The following is a 20,585-nucleotide window of genomic DNA, read 5'->3' on the forward strand; positions in this document are numbered from 1 at the left end:
ATGCCTTTTTAAAAAATCCATATGACAAAATTGAAGAATAACATGACCAAGTTTAGTAACTTAATAATATTTAGCAACTTTACCGAAGTGCAAGTTCATTTTGAATTACAGAATGAGCTCTTTTTCCTGACATGCTTAGACATGTTGTATAAGCTCACATGACTATGATCGAACAATAAATGCTGAGTTGCCAGTGATAATCACATCCCAGGAATAATCTTTTTTTTAAATTGTTGTTTTTCAATAAATAGTTAGATGGTAAATGCCAAAATTTAAGTGCCAAAGAAATTAAATCAGTTTGAATTATTCTATCACTGTAAAACTCAACACATGGAACCACATTATTAAAACCAGTTTTCTTGACAGTTGATAGCTATTTGAAAGAAACAATTGCAGAAGGCACTTTAGAATAAGCAAGCACTGCTTAGAAATAAACTGGAAGCACATCGCAAATAGTCTCAACATTTAACTTGTAAAGTCAAGGGCAGCACGGTGGCGCAGTGGGTTAGCCCTGGAGCCTCACGGCGCCGAGGTCCCAGGTTCGATCCCGGCTCTGGGTCACTGTCCGTGTGGAGTTTGCACATTCTTCCCGTGTTTGCGTGGGTTTCGCCCCCACAACGCAAAGATGTGCAGGCTAGGTGGTTTGGCCACGCTAAATTACCCCTTAATTGGAGAAATGGATTTGGGTACTCTAAATTTAAAAAAAAATTGTAAAGTCAAGCTTGGTCAATTATATTTTTTTACAAAGCTATGGCCTTCAAATATGATTAAATTGGTTAAAGCTACCAAGTAGCAAATTAATAAGGGAATCTTCTGGCAACATCAAGCAAAAACAAATATCAACCAGAGAAGGGTAAAGACACAGAAAAAAACATTTTTTGTTGCACAAGCAATTTGCAAAAATGTTAAATACAGCAATGCAACAGAAGAATTAAGTCCAACCTGTTTGTAAATGGCTGTGAAGTGATTAACTCCCAGTCCCTGTCTCTTGAACAAATGTTTCCATAGGATCAAGTCAAGTAGGATAGTCTGTGAAATATTGCAGTAAGTGGGGAAAATTAAGACTAAGAGAAAAATTAATTTATGCATGCAAATTATCAATTTCAACATTCAGAATTTGCAGTTGTGTAAAGTATTTGGAAAATGACTGCAGTGCTTTCTTATGATTCACAGAGCCAGATTTTGGCTACAGAGGTGGCTCAAGTCAGGAAAGCAGAGGTCAGCAGCGGGGGCAGATGACTGCCAAAGTGGTTCAATTAGAGAGCCTGTCACGAATCTCTGGGACTTTATCCTCTAGCCCTCATGCCCCTTCACCCCATGGCCACTCATACTTTCCATGCCATCTCACATCCCCTCTCCCAACATCCCATTCTACTTCGATAACCACTCATCCAGGATCCACCATGGGCAGACCTCAGGTGCCATAAGGAGATGAAAAAATGAACTTCTGACAATCTAATATAGCTCTCACTTGATAATAAAAAAAACGTCCATTCATCAAACCTCCTCGCCGCTTTTAAATCTCAGTTAATCTCATAAAAACAAATTTCTCACATCAAAGACAGCTAATCCTTTAGTAGATTCTTGAGACTCAATCAAACTGTGAACTCAGGATCCTCTGCTGAGATAATTTTGGCTTTTGAAACCCAGATAAGCATTCACAATGATATAACGTTATCCTCGGGGAAAAGAAACAAAAGGCTCGATTGAAACTGCACGATCTGACGCTATTTCTTTTCCTAACTTACATCTGTCAATCAAAGCAATATACCAGAAGTTCTTTTTAAAAAAAACTCTAACAGATGCATCCAGTTTTTAAAAATGTTTTTTTAAAGAGCGGAGCATTTAAAAAACTGGAGATCATGACAGTTATACAGATCTTAGCTGCCCTTCAAGAGGTTTATTTACATTAATTACATTATTACATTAATTCGTAACTCTCAAACCATGATTTTAGTCCCTTGCAACAGTCAACATGGGGTCAGTTTGAACTCAGCATGGAGTTCAAATGGCCCTGCTGAATTTGGGGTGTCAAACTGTGTGAATGATGCCCTGCCCCTTTTATCTACCACTAAATATTGGATTTGTAAATGGTTGTGGGACTTATGCAGCTTTGTCCCACCCACCATTAAAGATCCACAAAGTCTTCCCAACTCTGCTAAAATCTGGCCCAAAATATGCATCTCAATTCATAACCATTAATCTTACATAATGAGAAAAAGGATTACCAATTGATGATATGACAACACATAATTGTACAAAGTTCTGAAAATACTGCAACCCAAAGTAATCAGAGGCAAGCTATTTGCAACAATGAGTTTACTATTTTATTAAAAATTCAGTATGTGACGCTTCAAGAAAATATAACTATTTAGCTTAAAAGGAGAAATGAAAATCATAACGTGTGCTTTCTTCAAAATTACTCGCCTCATCCTTCCCTGACCTACTGAGTCAGAAATAGTTGTTACACAGTCTCAGGGCCACTCGCCAAAGTATGTTCTTGCTTCATTAACTGTACTATGATTCAAACTGCATATATGAGTTGCCCATATCCCAGGGAAGCTCTATCTACTAGAAAAGAAACAAGCACCTCAGACAATCCCAGCGTATAATTTGGAACTAACCAATGCTAAAAAGGCCTCTGCCAGGTGAGCATGTAGCAGTATCAGCACCTACTGTATTTTTTTGAATGTGGGTTGATCTGGACAGGTTGTCAATGCTTCCCTTCAATGTAGTCAATGTATCTCCTTTAGGTTGACACAATATTTGTTGTGATGCTGCTTAGAGGAAATGAGATCCAAATCAATCGGTACGTAAAGTCGCCATAGTCCCAGATGACCATAGGCTTTGAGGGGGAGAGCTGACTGGTGGTGATTTAACCTGAGGATCACCACACCTCAGGTGAGGGGCAAGGTTGAGTAGCCGGGCCTTCATGAATAACCTCAGCCGGTACGGAAATTAAACCAGTGCTGCTGGCCTCGCTCTGTATCACAAAACCAGCTGTCTAGCCAACAGAGTTAAACTGACCCCCCAAATCAAGACACTACGGTTGGCTCGCCTATATTTTCTGATGGGAAACAAATAATTGAGAACCAATCTGCAGTAGTGAATGAAATGGTTAAGGATGAAAATTGTATGTGGCATATCAAGTGGAACCATAAGGCCATGGAGAACATACAGAGGTAGTTTAACAGGATGATACCAGGATGAGGAACTTCAGTTATGCAGTGTCTCTGCCGGCTCTTTGGAAGAGTTGTTCAATTTATCTCAAACCTCAGCCTTTTCCCAATAATCCTGCAAATTATTTCTCCTCATGTACATGTCCAATTGTCTTTTGAAAGTCCTATAGATCGGTTTCCATCAAAACTTCAGATATAACTTTCCAGATCAGAAAAACACCGCAAAAGCTTTCTCTCATTTCCCCTTGCATTTCATTTAAAAATAAAATTACTTCAAAATGTGTCTCTCGTCTTAAATTCCGGCCTCGGGTGACTGTCTGTGTGGAGTTTGCACTTCCTCCCAGTATCTGCGTGGGTTTCCCCTGTGTGCTCCATTTCCTCCCACAGTCCAGATGTGCTGTACAGATGTGCAGGTTAGGATGGATTGGCCATGCTAAATTGCCCCTCAGTTTCCAAAAAATTTAGGTGGGGTTATGGGGTTAGGGCGGAGATGTGAGCTTAAGTCGGGTGCTCTTTCCAAGGGCCGGTGCAGACTCGATGGGCCAAATGACCTCCTTCTGCACTGTAATTCTATGATTATGAATTAATGTCTGCAAACTCATCGATCATATTTGTAACACCTCTTGCATTAACACATATGCATTTCAATGTCAGGCTTCACTACTTCATTTTTACCTCCATCTAATTCCCGCTCTTTCTACATTATTTATTCAGCTGCTTTTTGTCCTGTGTTTTCTATGCACCTGTCTATCCTCCCTGCTGCTACTTCCCTTAAACTTAAACCCTCCTTACAGGCGAGGAAGACTTTCATCCCAGCTCTGCTTAGTTAGGTGCAACCCAACTAACTTGTACAGTTCCTGTCCACAACTGATCCCAATACCCCGGAAAACCTTAGCACTTTGAAAAGTAACACATTTTTCATGGAAGAAAGCATATAATTTAACTTAATTGTGTTGCCTATGAACACAAATTCTGGTTGCAGTATTTTTTAAAACCACGGAGATTTTGTATTCATTACATATTAGATTCAATCTTAGATTTAACGGTTTTTAAATATCTCAAGAATTGTTTAATCAGAATCACAAATATATGCTGTGAAAGAGGTATAATTCTTGAGGGAAGTGCAAATAAAAGGAGCAAGCGAGGCTGCACATTGTCAAGTTGCTCTACAGGGCAATTCCGTTAAAAAAAAAAGTAATGAAGGCCTGATTTTGTGGTTGCAGTGGCAGCAAAATTGTCAACGTAGGCTATTATTGTTCTGTGAAACTGACAGCAGCTTCCGTTGTCCTCACTTGTGTTCAAATCCAAAACTACTGTGGCTTTCCTGCTCCTGCCGAGTGAACTGATTAATTCCTCATGGATGTAAATCTTTAGTAATCATTGAATTGGTGTGAACTTCCATTTCTTGCACATTACTCGCACTGTAAAAATCCTTGAAAACATTTGTTGAATGAAATGTAACTGGGATTTTTAAACAATCATTGCTGAATAACAGCTCCAGCTATTTGGAACTAATTTTGAGTGTGGAATGTCAAAATTCTGCATTACACAATTAAATTTCATCGAGTTTCAACATAATAAAAATATATTTTTAAAGTTTATGAGTTTCTAGTTTCTAATTTAATTCCATACCAATCTCGCAAACATTATTTTTTACACTGTAAAATTATTTAAAAAAGAATGATAAAACCTGCTTAAGAGAATTTTTCAATGTGATTAGCTATTTAGCTTGCTTGATTAGCTATTTAGCTCATCGTTGATAACTCCCACTTGAGGTTGGATTTTCCAGTTTAAAATTGTTAGAATCATTAATTGGATTATACAAACTTCAGCTCGGATTTTGCAGTTTGCAGCAAAGTGACAGAGTTCACCATTTACCTCAAATAAGGTTGCTCAAAACGATCTAGCAAGCTCTATGTTGTGGATTTTTCAGATGTTCATTTCATTCTGGTAGCAGCTACAAGTGATCCAGCAACTAAGATGTCATCAAACAGGCTAAATAGTTAATCACATTGAAAAATTGCTGGACATGCTGAGTGTCATCCCAGCCTGGCTTTGGGACTGGCCGCTTGGAAAGTTGCCCAAAGCAAAACCTATGGGTTACATTTTTGTGCACAGTTGACTCAATCACTTGAAACTAGCAGATCAAAGATTTTCTTCCAATTTAATGCTGGGAAATTAGAAATTTCTTGTAAACAAGTAGATATAGCACTAATTTTCATTTCTATCCCCATCCAGTAAATATATGGTCAAAGTCTGCCAATATAATGACTAAATTGGCATCAATGTGGATTCATGCAACACATTGGGAAATTGAATAGTGATGATACCACCTTGAAAAATGGTAAATTCTCATTTTTGTTTATTTACTTGGGGTAAGGGAATAAATCCAAAGGTGGTTTTGAAGAACTGGAGGCTATGTGAAATAGCCAGACATATCCCAATTTTAAACAGGTTGCTTACTTAACAGAGAAAATAAATAGAAAAAAAAAATCACATTTACAATTGAGAAATATTGAAGTACTTTTATTGTTTACTTACCTCAGTTACAAAAGAGACAACCGCATTTAATAGGATTAGAAAGAGCATTGTAAGCCGCCAATTATAAGGAACACAAACCAGCTGAAAAGCAATACAAATAATAATGTTCTACTATGTTATTAACCATTTCAATTTATTTTTAACTTATTTCTACTTAACCAAACACATTTTAATTTAATCATTAGAATTTCTTTAAGGGTTCCATCAAAATGTTACTTCCAAATACATTAGTACTAACATTACATAAAACTAAAGATGAGACAGAATGGTGTGGCAGTGTACAGCACGTTTTCTTTCTGCTCAATGTAATAATTAATAAGTATCTAGGAAATAGAAGGATCACCTAAGGTCACCATTATGCACTCCTGAATCATTGTAATATGAAACGTTTTAAATTAATTCAGATCCAATGCTGACATGCTCCATTTATACTGCCGATTTCATAACAATGAGATAACTATTCAGTGACAACAATTGGATAATTATGCAAGTACTCCTTATTTATTCTATTAAAACCATTTATAATTTTGAATGCCTTAAACTCTTTTGTAAGGAGCACAATTCCAACTTCCCCAATCTCTCCATATGACTGAAGTTTCTCAGCCCTTGTACCATTCTAGTACTTTTCTCTTGCACATGTTCTAATGCATTAGCATTCTTCCTAAAGAGTGGTGCTTATACGTGTGAACATAATACCCCAACTGAAGCCGAACCAATGTTTCATAAATATTTGGCATTACTTGCCTGTTTTTTTATTCAATGAATCTACCAACAAAGCCAAGGATTCCAATGTGCTTTTATTTAAGCAGCCTTTGGAACTTCATCTGCCACCTTCAAATATGCGTTCATATACCCCCAAGGCTCTCTATTCCTGCGCCAATTTAAAAATGTATTGTTTCAATTCTCCTTTCACCCAAAAGGTATGACTTCACACTTCTCCATGTAAAATTTGACTCCATACGCCTGCCTATTTCACCTTGCACTCTTAACGTCTGTTGCTATCCTCCTTAATATTTACTAAGTTTCCAACTTCCATGACATCTGGTTCCGCTGGCAGCGCATGTCTGCGGGATTCGCAGCGGCTTGGGGTAGTATCAACGGGAAATCCTACTGACAGCGGCGGGAGCAGAGAGTCCCGCTGCCAGCAAACGGCACGCTACCTCCCGCACCGAGAAACACATGGCTGGGAGGCCGGAGAATCCCATCCAGGGACTCCAAATTTTAAACTCTGCTTTCTCTCTCCACAGGATCTGCCAGACCTGCTACGTTTTTTGAGCATTTTTAAGTTTTTATTTCAGATTTCTAGCATCCACAATATTTTGCTTTTATTATAGTATTGTACCTATGCTGCCACTGTTCTTTTGATCCTTTGGGCTTTAATTTTACTGACCAGTCTATTATTGGGTACTGTATTGCATGCCTTCTGAAAGTCTATATACAGAATATCAATTAATTACCCTCATTAACCTCTTCTGTTAAGTCAAAGAAGTCAAATCAAGTTTTTCGAACCAAATCTGTTCTGAATTTTACATATTAACCCACTTTTCCAACTACCAATAACTTTTGACCTGAATTGCTATCTTTAAATTTTTTCTCCGCCAAATCTTGACTAATTAATTTGTAGTTTGACTAATTAACTTGACTAATTAATTTGTAGGCAGCACGGTAGCATTGTGGGTAGCACAATTGCTTCACAGCTCCAGGGTCCCAGGTTCGATTCCGGCTTGGGTCACTGTCTGTGCGGAGTCTGCACATCCTCCCCGTATGTGCGTGGGTTTCCTCCGGGTGCTCCGGTTTCCTCCCACAGTCCAAAGATGTGCAGGTTAGGTGCATTGGCCATGATAAATTGCCCTTAGTGTTGGGTGGGATTACTAGGTTATGGGGATAGGGTGGAGGTGTTGACCTTGGGTAGGGTGCTCTTTCCAAGAGCCGGTGCAGACTCGATGGGCCGAATGGCCTCCTTCTGCACTGTAAATTCTATGAGTTGCTCAATCCATCCCTCTCCTTTTCAAACTACGGTATAACATTGCAATTCTTCAGTTCTCTGGCAGCAAACCTAAGTATTGAAGAGGATTGGATAATTGTGCTCAGAACTTCTACAATTCCTACCTATATCTTCCTCAGTATCCAATCCACCTGGACAAGATTCTTGTTAAATTAGTGAAATTATCCCTCTGCCTAGTTATGTATTTTTACATTTGAATATTCCATGTCCATTTCCATAATTATTATAATCTCATGCTATTATGATAATGTTTCCCAATTGCCTTCTCACTGAAACATTCTCCGTTTGCCTCGCTTCATCCCCCAGAAGTGGGTCCAGCACGGTTTGCTTCCTGGTTTGGCTATAGCCATAATAACTAAGAAAATTCTCTTGTTAGGCTGTTACTTGTCTGATCTAACAGTTCAAATCTAATGGCACTTTCCACTGGCTTCCTGAAACCTGCCTTTACTTTCCAATTAAGCAACCCATATATTTCAAATACCAATTATGTATAAAGTTAACAACCAGGTTTTATTTGCTGATCTTCGTGCAGAATCCTTGGAGAGAGGAACCTGTTTAGGACCAAGCTGAAAACCTTCTGTTCACATTAAGAATCCTCGCTTTCAATGATAAAATATTGGTAATATATTTTTATATGGAGGTTGGCAAAATATAATTATCTCATTGAAGAAAAAAGAGAAAACTCTGATGGCCTTAAATGATAGTTTCAAGTTAGTTCAAATATTACAGTACTCTCTAATGACACAGCAATTCAAAATTTAAATTGAGTTTGTTGGCCTTACCTGAAGAGCCTGATCAATCACCTCAGCTGGAAACATCATTATAAAAAACATAAAGGTGTGAAGAAGTATCACCGTAACCACAAAAGGATCTGTTGAAATAAAACAAAATGCATGTATTTCAGACAACAACTTGCATTTATATAGTGTTTGACGTAGTGAAAGATCACAAGACACATCACAGGAGTATACAGCAAGTCAAATGAGATATTCAAACAGATGACTAAAAACTTGGTCTTAAAGGAGAAAGAGATAGAAAAGTGAAGAGGTTCGAGGTGGGAATTGCAGAACTTGGGGGTCTAAATGGCCAAAGGCATGGCATCCAAAAATGGGGTGAAACAAATAAGTGATTGAACAGGAAATCAAAGTTAGAGAAATGAAAACTTCTTGGAGGGATGTAGGGTTGAAACTTGGTAGAGTTAGGAGATTTCAAGGACATGGACTAATTTGAAAACATAAATGAAAAGTTTAAAATTGAGTCATTGATTAACCAGGAGTCGATGTAGATCAATGAGTGCAAAGATGGTTCCCCAACCAGAAACCATGGCTTAATCGGGAGATTGACTCCCTACTGAAGACCAGGTCTGAGGCGTTCAAGTCAGACGTCCCTGACCTATACAAGAAATTCAGGTACAGCCCCCACAAAGCCATCCAGGATGCCGAGACAATATCAGATCAAGCTAGAATCACAAACCAGTGTTCCAGATTTTCGTTGGTTGTGGCAAGCCCTAAACAACATAACGGGCTACAAAGCGAGTCGAACAGTATCTCCGGCAGCCACACACCCCTCCCCGACGACCTCAATGCATTCTTTGGTCGGTTCGAGCAGGAAACCATCAAACTGCTGTTGACTGTCCCAGCAGCCCTGGACACACCCATACCCACCGTCACAGCTTCCGAAGTCAGATCGGCCTTCCTGAAAGTGAACTCTCAGAAGGCGAGGGGTCCAGACAGGGAACCTGGTCGTGCACTCAGATCCTGCATGGACCAGCTGGCAGATGTGTTTGCGGACATCTTCAACCTTTCCCTACTCCGTTACGAGGTTGCCACCTGCTCAAGAAGACCACCATCATACCGGCCAAAGAAGAACCAGGCAACGTGCCTCAATGAGTACCGTCCAGTGGCCCTGACATCGACTGTAATGAAGTCCTTCGAGAGGTTGGCCATGAGGCACATCAATTCCATACTCCCAGAATTCCTGGATCCACTTCAATTTGCATACCGCCGCAACCGGTCCACAGCAGATGACATCTCCCTGGCCTTGCATTCATTCCTGGAGCACCTCGACAACAAGGACTCCTACATCAGACTCCTATCTATTGACTACAGTTCTGCCATCAACACCATAATCCCAGCCAAGCTCATATCAAAGCTCCAAAACCTAGGACTTGGCTCCTCACTCTGCAACTGGATCCTCGACTTTCTGACCCATAGACTACAATCAGTAAGAATAAACAACACCTCCTCCATGATAGTCCTCCATACCGAGGTCCCGCAAGACTGCGTCCTTAGCTCCCTATTATATTCCCTATACATACACGAGTGTGAGGCAAAATTTGGCTCCAATTCCATCTACTAGTTTGCTGACGACACAACCGTAGTGGGTCGGATCTCGAACAATGATGACTCAGAATACAGGAGGGAGATAGAAAACCTAGTGGAGTGGTGTAACAACAACAATCTCTCCCTCAATGCCATCAAAACTAAAGAGCTGGTCATTGCCTTCAGGAAGCAAAGTACTGTACATACCCCGGTCTGCATCAACGTTGCAGAATTTGAGATGGTTGACAGCTTCAAATTTCGAGGTGTGCACATCACCAAACACCTGTCCTGGTACACCACGTTGACACTACGACCAAGAAAGCACCACAACGCCTATACTTCCTCAGTAAACTAAATAAATTCGGCATGTCCACATTGACCCGTACCAACTTTTACAGGTGCACCATAGAAAGCATCCTATCTGGCTGCAACACAGCCTGGTATGGCAACTGCTCGGCCCAAGACTGCAAGAAACTTCAGAGAGTAGTGAACATTGCCCAGTCCATCACATGAACCTGCGTCCCATCCATTGACTCTATCTATACCTCCCACTGCCTTGAGAAAGCGGGCAGCACAATCAAAGACCCCTCCCACCCGGCTTACTCATTCTTCCAATTTCTTCCATCGGGCAAGAGACACACAAGTCTGAGAACACACACGGACAGATTCAAAAACAGCATCTTCCCCGCTGTTACCAGACTCCTAAATGACCCTCTTATGGACTGATCTGATTAATACTACACTCCTGTATGCTTCACCCGATGCCGGTGACTATGGAGTTCCATTGTGTACCTTGTGTTGCCCTATTACGTATTTTCTTTTCATGTACAAATGATCTGCTTCAGCTGCACGCAGAAAAATATTTTTCACTGTACCTTGGTACACGTGACAATAAACAAATCCAATCCAATCCAACCCAGTTGGAATTCGGTAGCAGTTTTGAACAAGCTCAAATTCATAGATGGTGGGAAGTCAGCAAGGAGAGCATTGGAATAGTCAGAAGGTAACAACAGAATTTCGAATTGTTCCAGCTACAGATGGGCTGAGGTGGATCAGTGGTGGAAAGAGATGGACAATGTTTTGCAAGTAAAAGTAAGCAACCTTTGTGAAGGACAAGATATGGAGCCGAAGCTCAGCTCAAAGATAGGAGAGCAATATTATGAGCAGTTTGATTCAGCCACAGGCTGTGGTCAGGGAGGTGGCTGCAATCAGAGGCCAGAGAACAGGGTTCGTGGCAGGGGGTTAAGAAAATGGGTTTTATCTTCCAATGTGAAACTTCTGTCTTATTCAAGATTGGATATCTTACAGGCAGTCTCAGCAGGAACAGCAGCAGCATCGGGAAAGCAGCAAGAACAGCCTCCTACTCACACACCTGCAGTTCTCTGGGCGAGAGGGGAGCAGCAGAGCGGTGCAGCTCTCAGGAGGTCACAGCTACAACGCTGGGTGTAACAGAAGATATGCTGACATATTGATACACCACAGGCTTAAGCAGCCATGTGTGGGTGGCAGATGGCTGCTGCCTGTTGGAACAGAATCTGCGGCTAAGTGGATCTGGTGGCCACTCTTTACCAGTGGAATCAGTCACCACAACCCTCAACTTCTTTGCTTCTGAATTTTTCCAGGCATCTGCTGGAAACGTTTGCAGGATCTCATAATTGATGATAAACAAACACAGAAGACGAGTGGGGGATGGCTTCTTTTCCAGAGTCACCAATTCTGTCAATTTTGCCAGCTATCAAGCTAGTCAGAATGAGTGGGTGTGGGGGTTTCTGGCTCGAACTGGCTTTCCTCAGGGGAAGAGCATCATCAACTGGAAGGCATGTGACATTTAAGGCACCAATCACCCAGGAGTCTGCATTAATCTCAAGGATTTCCACTTCATTCCATGAATGTGTAGCTGGTGTGCAACCACAAGATGACTTTTATGTTGGTATGTGTAAGATTCTCAGGCAGCTACCATGATGTTTTATCAGCACACGTCCACCTTCTCTGACCTTCTCACACCCTGAAGCAGTGATCAGCTGGCTGCTCAAATATAGGGCATACCCACAATATGCTGACAACATCTCTCAGAGACTCGGTGAATTCTACAATGAATGCTATATGACCACCAGATGTGTCATTGAACAGGCCATCAACACACTGAAGATTCACTGTAGGTGCCTAGACAGTTCTGGAGACATCCTTCAGGATGTAAAATTGTTGTATACACAATATTTCACAACAGCAAGCTTTGGACTTGCAGGAGGATAAAGGCACAGAGTCTCGTGCGATGATTTCAAGAAGGAAAAGGTGCAGCAGAAAGAGATGCGGGCAATGCACCACTAGCAGACTGCTGCCCAATTAATATCATTAACATTAGCATGGACCTCTGGGCTACTAGTCCAGTGACATTATTATTGTGCCAATATCTTCCCCTTCTAATATCATAATCTTGAAATAGATTTTGTTGACATCGTAATGAAAATGTAATCTCAAAAACCTGCAATTTGTCTGGACAATGACAGTTTTAAACTGCTCGGTAAGTAATCCTACTTATAAATACATATTCAAACCCATATAAATATTACAGACAATTGCAAATTTCCACAGAAGGTGGAAATCCAACCAAGAAAATATAACATAATCTTCTGGTTTCTCCGATTACATTTCTGATTCTTAGGCTCAACATAAACACTCTCCTCATTAACATTATGTACAGGAATTCAGTTGTGAACCTCACTGGGTGCAACCTAAACCATATTGGAGCTATATGAATAATGCAATTTACTTACAGTTTTTATAACCAGGTTGTCGAAATGGTTTTCCTTTACAAAACACAATGGCCACAATGAGGTATTGAAAGCATGAAATGAAAAACACCGTAATATTTTCATAGTTCCTAATATTCTTCTCATCGTAAGGATATGTATTATTGTTCTCCAGTGTTAGATTCAGTTTTGATGGACTGCAGGCACTGTAATAAAATTATAAAAATATTAACTTCTATACTAAGCAGCTCAAAAAGGTGGTAAATACTGCATAATGTTAACCAACTATACATAATATTCTGACTTTCATGTTTTTTTCTTTTATTTTATAAATCTAGCGTACTCAATTTTCTTTCCAATTAAGGGGCAATTTAGCATGGCCAATCCACCTACCCTGCACATCTTTGAGTTGTGGGGGCGAGACCCAAGCAGACACAGGAAGAATGTACAAAATCCACACAGACATGACCCGAGGCCGGGATCGAACATGAGATCCTCAGCGCATGAGGCAGCAGTGCTAACCACTGCGCCGCCGTACCACCCTCTTATGACTTTAATGCTGGTCGTTTATTTTTTCAAATAATAGAAAGATCAAAGAATAGTTGATGAAGATTCCATACTGAAATATCTAATTGGATTATTTACAAACTATAACATACTCAAAAATATTTCATGATCAATTAATTATTTTTCAATGCATAGATTAATGTTTTAAAGTGCAGTCATTACTCGGCAAACACAGCAGCCAAATTGCACAATCAGGAAAAATGCCAAACCGTGCCCTTCAAAAAATGGGTTGTCATTTCCATTACGAATTGCCATCCAATGACCCTTGCTTGAAATCTGTACATGTGCGTATGAAAGGAACATTTATCAAGGATAGGGCCCTCTATTTGCTTTAATGGCAACTAGAATATCTTTGTTAATAATCCAAGCTCATGCATGAAGGATAGCAAATAATATAGAGTAGAGAATGGCTACTACAAGATGTGCTTGTTAGGTGAATTAGACACTCTGCATTCTCCCTCGGTGTACCCGAGTGCCTCGGTGAACAGGCGCCGGAGTATGGCGACTAGGGGACTTTCAGATTATTATTATTAAAGGCATATCCTACTAGAATATTCCACTTTCAGGAGGGGGAAATTAAAAGATGAAAAAATCAAAAGCAATGAGGATCAAAAGTCATACCCTTAATTTTGCTCAAATCTCAAACTGGCTCATATTCTATTCTCCTAAAACCAGCAATTGTAGATCCGATTAATGCAATTGGATTGATTTTTTTCTGATTCCTTAGCTAGTGAATTTAGTAACTACGTGCCCCATACAGACCAGAAAGGAGAAGGTTGATTTTCAAACAGGGTTGAGTAAACTAAGGCAGAAACTATGGTAACAGTTGTTCTCGGTGTTCCTAGATTAGATGAGAAAATTCTGCGAATGATCGCACTCTTGATCATTATACAATGACATCAGGTGGGTGTGCGCATAAATAATAAACAAGGACAGAATGGAGTTTGTCTATAGTGTGCCCACAGTAAAATGGTCTGCTGGTAATTACGGTGAAAACTCACATATAAAGCGGTAATTTGGGCAAAACACCACAGGAGACTTGATGTCTTTGTAACTACAGTGTAGTTTCGGATCCTTACTACATAAATACATCACTTAGAGAAATGTTATTATTTTGTGGGATGTGGACTTCGCTGTCTAGGTCAGCATTTGTTACCCATCCTAATTGCCCTCGAGCTAAGTGGCTTGCTAGGCCATTTCAGAGAGCTGTTAAGTGTCAACCATATAGCTGTGGGTCTAGAGTCACATACAGACCAGATCAGGTAAGGATGGTCAATTTCCACTCCGAAAGGACATTTGTGAACCAAATGGGTTTTTACAACAATCAATGATGGCTGTCACTGTCACCATTACTTCAAACCCATATCCACATAGCTGGACCTCTCGATTACCAGTCAAGTGACATTTCCACAACTTGATACTTTTATCCACCCAGAATGTAATGGTTTTTATCCGTCCAGAATGTAATGGTTTTAGAACTTACTCTGAATTTGGTGTCCATACTTCATACCAGGTTTGCTGCTTCACCATAAAAAATCCTGTTGTCTGGAACACAGCACTGATACAAATCTGGGACAGCACCGAACATATCAGTGAAGCAGAGATTAGGCCAGATGGCGGTTTCTGTGGGTCAAGCTCTTTCCACGCAGCATTCAAACTCACTAAATAAAACAGGAAAAATAATACATTTTCCTCTACAGTTGTCACTGAAAGTGGAGTTTGTTTCAAATTCAGATCAGGGCACCCTTTAAAGATGGCCCCCCCCAATCTCTGTGGAGGTGGCGTTGCTGGCTCTATCAGGCTCCACCCACCACAGTAACTGTAAAAACCACAGAGTGCCAGGGAAATGGAGAGAAAACTTGTCTGTGCAGCTGGAGGGCTGCATGCCAGTGTTCCCGCTGAAACCAACACTGTGACAAATTATCTGAAGATTCTGACCTATGATAGCAATTTCAAAGTCCACAATAAGTGGACCCTGAATTTCCCAAGGTCTCTGAAAGGTGTTTTAGTATTGAGTTGTAAACTACCCTTTAACTTCTACGATGAAAGAAGGTTGAGATCAAAGCTAACTGATTAGCATTTCCATTAGGTACGTAACCAACATATTTTCCATTGCCAATATGGAAAAGAGATAGATGAGGCCATTTTGAAATCAGGATAAGGACTTCACCATAAATCCCAAAATCAGCGCAGATAGCAGTTGCAGTTTTGTCTTGGGTGATGTGCAAACCAAGAAGTAGACCAAGAGGTGGAAACAGCTGGCTTGCACCCGGAGCAAATAAAGTGTTGCCTCTATCGTTCACCACACAGAAGGTAAGTGGAGCTCTCACTCAGATTGAGTACCTGGTTTCTGAGGAGTTAAAAGAGGCTGGAAGGTGTGCCTCAGAGCAAAAAGAAGAAATCTGTCATGTGACTGTTTTAGGAACTGCAACTGTGAAAAATGTGATGTGCGGAAACATTTATTTCTCTAGTTTAAGCATAAATTGCCTAAAAAAGAGAATTTTAGCCAATTGAGTCAGAAAAAAGTTTTAAAATGTAAAATCTTGACATGTCATCCTTTCAGCTATTAACTGGAAGTTCACATTAAAAGTTATTGGTCTCTCTACAGAGATCGTAACAACACCCAAATACTTCTTAAACATTTCTTAGGGATATGCTTCACCTCTACTATGCCATGCAAAAGTCCATTCAGCGCACTGTTTACTCTGTGTGTAGAATTTCCTTCTGATTTCAGTTTTAAATTTGCCTTTTACTAATTTGAATCTATGGTGTATTATGCTTCTCTTGAAATTTAAATTAAGTCTTCACATTCACCTTTTCCATACAATTTGCTACCTTGTATACTTCTATTATAATACCTTTCCTACTCTTCTTCAAATAATGCCATGGGATCCATCATTTTCACCCAACATGGCAGTTGAGGATCTCAATTTTTAACATCTCCGCCGAAAGATGGCAACTCCAACAGAGCAGCGATCCCCAGTACAGCACTGAAGTCTCAGCCTAACCTTTTTGGTCTAGCGTCTAGTGTGGGACTTAAACTAGCAACTTTCTGAATCAGACGTCAGAGTGCTACCACTACTGAGCTACTTAATGTAGATGGAAATCTAATTTAAATTGAAAAGTTTCTTCCTAAAGAACTGCACTGACGGTTACATTATAATGTACACTGACGGTTTTCAGTTCAGAACTGTTGATAGCCATTTGCACACCCATTTTACCAAAACCGCAGCACAATACTCGAGTTTACCCTCATTAATAATGAAGTTGATGAATCGCACACATCCATCAAATACTGTTGGTCGGTGCAGACTTGATAGGCCAAAAGGCCTCCTTCTGCATTACAGGGATCCTAATTCAAACATTTTCTAAGTTCTGATCCATTTCCCCATACAACAAGCAACTCAAAGAAAGACCAATAGGAAGCATTTTTTTGCGAAAACACATCTGATCACCAGTTTTAGCATACTCACTAGTAAAGACAATGAACAGAATGATAGCCAAGTCGATGAAAAGAAACTGCAAATCTCCAAGATTACTAAGCATCTATAAAGGGATGGAGGGGGAAATTAAATAAAATTAAATTGAAAATTAATGCACCCAGTCTTTAATTAATTAACGTAATGCTCAAACTTAACTTAAGCTAAACCAAATACTCACAGAATATAATAAAGTAACACTCAGATACTGGATTATACTGTACAAGGCCATGAACTTGAATACACAGAATGATGTCATCAAAGCAGCCCGTCCTTCCCTGCTTGACATAATAAAAAACTTTATCTTCATCTAAATAGAGTTAGCAAAACAAGTCTTAATTTGAAATCATTGTTTTAGTTTAGTTTCAATTATGGTTCATTGCAAGTGAATACAGCCATTCATCACTAAATTAAATATAAGTAAAATCAATATTATACTGGAATGTCATGTTAGAATTTCCTTCGTATTTTTCAATGAGCAAATTATGCTCATAAAGTATACAGGGATGGAGGACAGCATCATATTGGCGTTTGTTAGTAGAGGCATTACTATATGAAACAAAGCAAAGTTCTTTGCTATGTGGTATGACTCAGATCCAAATTTGTTTTCATTAAACATAAAAGAGATCAGAGTGAGGTGAGAAGACCAGTCTCAATGTGATGAGATGGGAGAGCTCAAATGTAAGCAGGTGCTTGTCTTAAATTGTGAACCCAAAATCAAATGACCAAACCTCAAAAATACTTGGAAAAAATTGCTTACCCTCAGTTTATTAAAACTACAAAAAAATCATTGATATTCTTCGCTCTTTATAAAACATTTTTTTTAAACTGGAAAAGTATGTAAAAACTGAAGGGGACTGGTCTGTGCCTGGCCACACAGCTTTAAGCAGGGGTTCCCAAACTTGGTTTCACAGGACCCCTCCAGGGCTTCCTCAAAATGTTCAGCTCCAAAAAGAGCCGAAACCGTGGGGACCCCCCTAGAGGAGCCGACTTTGCAGGCGACCAAAAGCAACCAGGGTTATGAGGATGAAGCCACGTGGGCCCAGGAGTTGAGGCCGGGACCACAAGGACCCTGAGAAAAGAAGGGGCTTTGGAGCCCCTGAGAGAAGCCAGGGCCACAGGAACCCCAGAAAGGTGCAGGGGCTAAGAAGCCAAAGCCATGGTCCGAGGAGTTGAAGCCGGGGCCCGAGAGGCGCTGAAGCTGGGGCCCGAGATGCGCTGAAGCCGGGGCCCGAGAGGAGTTGAAGCCAGGGCCTGAGAGGAGTTGAAACCGGGGCCCGAGAGGAATTGAAGCCAGGGCCCGAGAGGCACAGAAGCCGGGGCCCGAGAGGAATTGAAGCTGGGGCCCGAGAGGAGTTGAAGCCGGGGCGGGAGAGGCGCTGAAGCCTAGGCCCGAGAGGAGTTGAAGCCTAGGCCCGAGGGGAGTTGAAGCCAGTGCCCGAGAGGCGCTGAAGCCAGGACCTGAGAGGAGTTGAAGCTGGGGCCCGAGAGGAGTTGAAGCCGGGACCCGAGAGGAGTTGAAGCCGGGGCCTCGGGTGTGGGGGGGGGGGGGGGAGGTGGCCCCGAGAGGAGTTGAAGCCGGGGCCCGAGAGGAGTTGAAGCCGGGGCCTCGGGTGTGGGGGGGGGGGGAGGAAGGTGACCCCGAGAGGAGTTGAAGCCGGAGCCCGAGAGGAGTTGAAGCCAGGGCCCGAGAGGAGTTGAAGCCGGGGCCTCGGGTGTGGGGGAGGGGGGGGGGCGAGAGTAGTTGAAGTCTCGGGTGCCCCACAGCAGATGTAAGTGTGAGTGTGGTTGAGTGTCTATAGATGTGGGTGAGAATGTAGATTGGATTGGATTTGATTTATTGTCACGTGTACCAAGGTACAGTGAAAATTATTGTTCTGTGTACAGTCCAGACAGATCGTTCTCTACATGAAAAAACACAGGACATACATAAATACACAATATATAGAATACACAGGGGCGAATTCTACGCCGTCAGGATTCGCCATTTTGCCAGCAGCCTGGGAGTTCCTGACGGCGTGGGGATGCCCCACAATGTGAAACCCCATTGACCAGCCGGCAAAACTCAACCCAACGGTGTGCCGCACCAGAAATCTGGTGTGGCAGTCCGGAGAAACCGGCTTGACCAGGGAGAAACTCTCCAGGGCCCACAAAAGTGACTAAATGTGGTTAGATAGCGATAGGGAACTCGTCAACAGAGCTGGGGAGAAACTCCCAGTAAAACCCGCCACAAATGACACTAAAAGCTTTTCGGTTAGATCGCGCACATTATTCCGTGGATGAGACACTAAACTGAGGCCTCAGTTGCCCCCTTAGGGTAAGATAAAGATATGAAGAAGAGTAGGAGAGCTATCCCTGGTGTGTTGGCCAACATTTATCCCTTAATCAAAATCACAATAACAGAATATCTGCTTCATTATCACAATGAAGACAGTAAACAGTAACCTGAAAGGAATCAGAATGGGATAAACCTGCTTTTTTAATATTTATTATTTTCACGGGTTTTGGCATTGCTGGCTCTGCCAAGATTTGTTGCCCATCCTCAATTGCCCTTAAGAAAGTGGGTAAACCGCCTTCTTGAACCACTCAGGCCAGCAGTCATAAGAACATAAGAACTAGGAGCAGGAGTAGGCCATCTGGCCCCTCGAGCCTGCTCCGTCATTCAGTGAGATCATGGCTGATCTTTTGTGGGCTCAGCTCCACTTTCCGGCCCAAACACCATAACCCTTAATCCCTTTATTCTTCAAAAAACTATCTATCTTTATCTTAAAAACATTTAATGGAGGAGCCTCTACTGCTTCACTGGGCAAGGAATTCCATAGATTCACAACCCTTTGGGTGAAGAAGTTCCTCCTAAACTCAGTCCTAAATCTACTTCCCCTTATTTTGAGGCTCTGCCCCCTAGTTCTGCTTTCACCCGCCAGTGGAAACAACCTGCCCGCATCTATCCTATCTATTCCCTTCATAATTTTGTATGTTTCTATAAGATCCCTCCTCATCCTTCTAAATTCCAACGAGTACAGTCTCAGTCTACTCAACCTCTCCTCGTAATCCAACCCCTTCAGCTCTGGGATTAACCTAGTGAATCTCCTCTGCACACCCTCCAGTGCCAGTATGTCCTTTCTCAAGTAAGGAGCCCAAAACTGAACACAATACTCCAGGTGTGGCCTCACTAACACCGTATACAATTGCAGTATAACCTCCCTAGTCTTAAACTCCATCCCTCTAGCAATGAAGGACAAAATTCCATTTGCCTTCTTAATCACCTGTGGCACCTGTAAACCAACTTTTTGCGACTCATGCACTAGCACACCCAGGTCTCTCTGCACAGCAGCATGTTTTAATATTTTATCATTTAAATAATAATCCCGTTTGCTGTTATTCCTACCAAAATGGATAACCTCACATTTGTCAACATTGCATTCCATCTGCCAGACCTTAGCCCATTCACTTAACCTATCCAAATCCCTCTGCAGACTTCCAGTATCCTCTGCACTTTTCGCTTTACCACTCATCTTAATGCCGTCTGCAAACGTGGACACATTGCTCTTGGTTCCCAACTCCAAATCATCTATTTAAATTGTGAACAATTGTGGGCCCAACACTGATCCCTGAGGGAGTCCACAAGCTACTGATTGCCAACCAGAGAAACGCCCATTAATCCCCACTCTTTGCTTTCTATTAATTAACCAATCCTCTATCCATGCTACTACTTCACCCTTAATACCATGCATCTTTATCTT

General features: G+C 41.3%; 1 protein-coding gene across 3 annotated transcripts in view; it reads right to left on the reverse strand.

Moving 5' to 3' along the window:
* Window positions 1-20,585, reverse strand: part of LOC119975888 (probable cation-transporting ATPase 13A3) — a 186,432-nt gene that overhangs the window by 1,747 nt on the left and 164,100 nt on the right. For all 3 annotated transcript variants that reach the window (XM_038815806.1, XM_038815804.1, XM_038815805.1), the window contains 7 exons: window positions 17,024-17,120; window positions 16,837-16,909; window positions 14,847-15,024; window positions 12,821-13,002; window positions 8,508-8,596; window positions 5,721-5,801; window positions 943-1,029 (listed from right to left, as the gene is read on the reverse strand). In XM_038815806.1, coding sequence (XP_038671734.1) covers window positions 943-1,029; window positions 5,721-5,801; window positions 8,508-8,596; window positions 12,821-13,002; window positions 14,847-15,024; window positions 16,837-16,909; window positions 17,024-17,120 — 787 coding nt within the window. The remainder of the gene's footprint in view (window positions 1-942; window positions 1,030-5,720; window positions 5,802-8,507; window positions 8,597-12,820; window positions 13,003-14,846; window positions 15,025-16,836; window positions 16,910-17,023; window positions 17,121-20,585) is intronic.

Source organism: Scyliorhinus canicula, chromosome 13 (assembly GCF_902713615.1).
Source record: "Scyliorhinus canicula chromosome 13, sScyCan1.1, whole genome shotgun sequence".
NCBI lineage: Eukaryota > Metazoa > Chordata > Chondrichthyes > Carcharhiniformes > Scyliorhinidae > Scyliorhinus > Scyliorhinus canicula.